Below are 4,475 nucleotides of genomic sequence, written 5' to 3'. Positions count from 1 at the left end.
TCCCTACTCTAATGTCTGCTTTTCCAAGTTTCACAACATCAATTGGTTGTGCATGGTGGTACTAGCAACAGAAATAAGCAACCTTCGAGCTAGGCACTCAAATATTTGTTAGATTTCAAGCTGCATAAACTTTTAGTAGTTATTTCCTTTGGAATGTTTGCGTTTGGTATTGTGATGAATTACTTGGACGCCGTATATAGGTCAGTCTTGATCCTAGTACTAAATTCTAAGTAGAATGATGAGATTTACCCAAAAAAAAGAAGAATGATGGGAAAAGCGCAGTTTTATACCAGTGTGGTTTTGCTTGGATGTTTAATCCACAAGGTCCATTAGCATAGAAAGATCAAAAAGAAGGTGAAGGCATATTTACTCACGCCTTTTGTTGAAATATAGAATTCTTTCTAGACTGTCTTCATCAAAGGCTTTTACCGTTGCTTGATCAGCAACAAGATAAAAGGTTTTGTATAATACATTCATTCAATCAAGAAAACAAGAAAGAGGGAAATGTTCTCCTTCAGGAAGGTAGGAAGTTTTTATGGAGTACGGTATCCTTTAAGACTTATAAGTCTCCTCATTAATTCACCATTATCTCTCTCTCTCTCTCTCTCTCTCCTATTAGCTCTTTTAATTCTCTCATTCATTATGCCATTAACTCTCTCTGTATCTATATCAATTTCAATATAACTATAATTTTATATACATTAGATATATTTACATTAAATTATAATTATCAATAAAGATTAGTTATATTAAAATGATGATATTCAATGATATATTATTAGGCTATATAATCTACTTCCATTTAAAAGATTGTTAATTAATCAAGTAATTTGCATTTCAAAATAGATATTATTTACTCCACCCAACAAATAAAATCAGTGTTTTAAAAGCTAATTTAGAGGTTGAATGGTTTTTGACTTTTTGCCTCTAAGCCACAAGTCAACTATTCAACTTTTCAGGTTGGGCAGGTCAAATTGTGACATGTCATCCATCTATATATGTAAAATATAAGGTTTATTTTTTTTAATTTTTTTTTTATAAATATAAGAGCCAAAACTGAAATTTAAGCCCAACAATTGAGTTTTTTTTTTCTATAGTGTGGCTGCAAAGATCACAAAAAGTTATAAAAAAAAAAAGATCATCTCAATTAGACAACCAAGCAAAAAATTAAATCCTCCAGAAGTTTTCACTACATTGTATATTGTATCAACCGCCCAAGTCATACATGGAAGGTTTTAGGAAACTTGGATTAGAAATAGAGACGAGTAATGGTTTGAATGGTTAAACTATCTAAACAGGTTGAAAATTTGAATAAAACATCATAAAAATTATAATCAATTTATGTTCCATTTGAAAATAATATAAATTAATTAGCCATAGTAAAATAATTTAGTAAGTTACTTAAATAAAATAAAAATCATTATTAATTATTGTTATAAATAAAATTATTTTTATTAATGCAATAAAAATAATTTAATAGATAAAAAGGAATAATAAAAATTAAAAACTAATATCAATTTAAAATTAATATAAAACTAATGCAAAACTATTTGACAATTATTAGTTTTATAATTAATTTTTACTAATTTAAAACCAACTTACGTTCCACTAAAAAATAGAAACTTAATATAGATAATTAAATTTAATAAGGATAAATAAAAATAAAAATTAATAAAAAATTAGTCTTAAATAAAATTTAATTAATTTAAATTCCATTTAATAATAGGAAAAAATATAAAAACCTCCTTGGGTTTATGAAACTACCCTATGTTTTGACCTTAACAAAAACCTCCCCTATTGTTATAAAAAAAGGTGCAAATGCCTTTCTTTCATTAGCATTCAAAACAAAAAATTATGATGTAATGCATCAATATTTTTAAAATGCCAAATTTACCTTTAATTAACTTCATTTGCATGTAAATTTATTGAAAGATTTGCTTTCCTTTTACTTGACTTCAGCCTTTTTACCTCACTTTGTCTAAGAAGACTAGAGAGAATTACTCTTTGAAAATTGTTTGACAAAATAAATTAGTGGAGGATAAAGTTGAAACTTTAAATTCTGTACAATAATGCATTAACAATGATAAGGGAATTTTGGTAATTTCAATATCTTTATTATTGAAAAGCCAAGGGAATGGAGGTATTTGCAATTTTTTTTCAAAAATAGGGGAGGCCTTTGTTAGGGAAAAAACACAAAGGTGGTTTATAGAATTGCTATAAGAGGGGTTTTTATAATTTTACCTAAAAATAATACAAAAATAATAACAAACCTAACGGTGTCAATGATATTCAAAAATCCAATTTCCAATTTGAGATTCAATGTAATCAAATCAAATTCGAATTATTCAAATGTCATAATCGGTCGAATTCATTTATGACCTAATTCAATTCAATAAATATCCAAATTCGACTGATTATTTAGTTCTTATATATAATATATAAAATATTTAAATATTTTATATAACTATTAAATTATATAAATAATTTATATATTTATATACTTTATATAAATAAAATATTTATTAATTACCTAAAATAATTAATCAATCTAATTCAAATCGAATCGAATATTTAATTAAATTTGAATCCGAACATTGATTTTTAATATGTCAGATATCAAATTTTCTAATTGGATTTGAATTCAAATATTACTTTATTCGATTAGAATTTGATCCATTTACACCCCTAAATAAATCAACAAAACTTAATAAAAGAATAAATATTAAGATATAAAAAATAATATAAATTTATCAACCATTCTCTGTGCAACTTATAATCAGATAAAGTATACATAACCCAAAAACTAACACTAGAAGTGGACTTAAATGGGCACCGCTAAATGGGAAATGAAGCATTTTTCAACGGATAATTTGGAGTTGACACGTGTAATAACTACGTATGAACGAGATTTGAGGCCCTTTCTCTCATGGGACTACATAACGAGGGTAGGCTACCTCTCTTTGAAAAAAAAAACAAAAAAATAACCTGAGAACATTACAAGATACAAGACCATTCAAGACCACTGATTCCCCCAAGATAAAGCAACACGTGGTCATCGTCCATTGGTCCAAATATGCCTTCAGATAAGATAATGGATGGCCTCTATCAACCTCGCTTGCTGTTATTCCCACTCCTTACACTTAGAAAAACCAAACACTCCCCTCTATCTCCTTCCGTTGCATTGAAGAGCCTGTGTGTAGAGAGAAAAGGTGCAGACTCGAGTACTGCAATAAAAAATTGCAGAGATGGCCTCAATCACCATGACAGCCTCCTTCCTAGGCGGAGTAAGCGCCTCCGAGCGGCCCTCGACGACTGCCCGGCGCAGTCTGATTGTTGCCAAGGCTGCGAGAGCCGGCGAAGGTGATCAAGTGAAGTTGAGTTGCACCAACAAAGAGGCCGGCAATGGGAGGAGGGACCTGATGTTTGCAGCTGCAGCTGCTGCTGTTTGCTCCATTGCAGGTGTTGCAGTGGCCGAAGAGCCAAAGGCTGGGACCCCAGATGCTTTGAAAAAGTATGCTCCAATCTGTGTCACCATGCCCACAGCTCGCGTCTGCCACAAAGGAAGGTGATCCATGGAGTCTTCTGTCAAGAATTGTTGATGGGTCTTGAGTGTAGAACTTACTATTTGTATGCATCACTTCATCCTTGTATTGAAAAACTTTGTTAAGTCTGGTTTTTATCTCTTTTCTCACTTCCATTTTGGCTTTGGCTTTGAGGATTTTTGGCCGGAACAATCAATCTTGGGAAAATAGATTAATGCCAATTTAGATTGGTTCATTAATTTAATCATGGTGGGTTGCTTTCTGGAATTCAGATTCAAGGAGATAGACGACACCTCAATTTATTATTATTAGTTTAATTTCTTGAGTGAAATGGTGAGTGAATGTTGGGTATTAAGTAGAGGAGTCCAGATTTGCTGCACTTTTCCTCCCCGTTGGGCCAGGCCAGCACTCCCCTTCTAAGTGGGTAATTTCTTCCCAACAACAACTTACTGTATTTCACGCTGGTTCAAAAACTTTGCTAGAGAAACAAATTCAAGGACCTCACCTAACAGATTAAGCTTTTAGGTTAAATAGTTCTTTGTAGGGGTGTTCACAGTTAAGTTAGCCAATCAATGGGTTTATTTTTTAAATTGAACTAGGCTTACCATTTTTTGGAAAATCAGTAATCGAAATCAAACCGAAGCCGACCGGTTAACCAATTGACTGGTTCGATTTGTTGGTTTTTTATTATTTACAATATATATTATAAAAAATATATAAATATATAATAAAACACTAGAAATATATAATATACATAAAATATATAAATATATGTATACTGGTCAGTTCGGTTAATCGCTGATTTTTTTTTGGTTAACCGAAACCAAAACCGAACCAATACCTTCAGTTTTTTAAAATATTGAACCAAAACCAAACCAATCTAAACTGAACCGATCGGTTTGATTAACTGAACTTTCAATTCAGTTTTGACCG

General features: G+C 30.8%; 1 protein-coding gene across 1 annotated transcript; it reads left to right on the top strand.

Annotated features, from left to right (window-relative positions):
- The first annotated feature begins 3,245 nt into the window (after positions 1–3,245).
- Positions 3,246–3,569, top strand: LOC104585906 (photosystem II 5 kDa protein, chloroplastic-like). Its single transcript, XM_010242945.2, has one exon. The coding sequence runs from the start codon at positions 3,246–3,248 to the stop codon at positions 3,567–3,569; it is 324 nt and encodes a 107-aa protein (XP_010241247.1).
- The last annotated feature ends 906 nt before the right edge of the window (positions 3,570–4,475 follow it).

Source organism: Nelumbo nucifera, chromosome 2 (genome assembly GCF_055504915.1).
Source record: "Nelumbo nucifera cultivar China Antique chromosome 2, China Antique-T2T, whole genome shotgun sequence".
In the NCBI taxonomy this organism is placed as follows: Eukaryota; Viridiplantae; Streptophyta; class Magnoliopsida; order Proteales; family Nelumbonaceae; genus Nelumbo; species Nelumbo nucifera.
This window is presented reverse-complemented; position numbering and strand designations above follow the sequence as displayed.

What these genes read in the sequence shown, in the direction of transcription:
- LOC104585906 (XM_010242945.2), top strand. Translation starts at nt 3,246, where the DNA reads ATGGCCTCAATCACCATGACAGCCTCCTTCCTAGGCGGAGTAAGCGCC.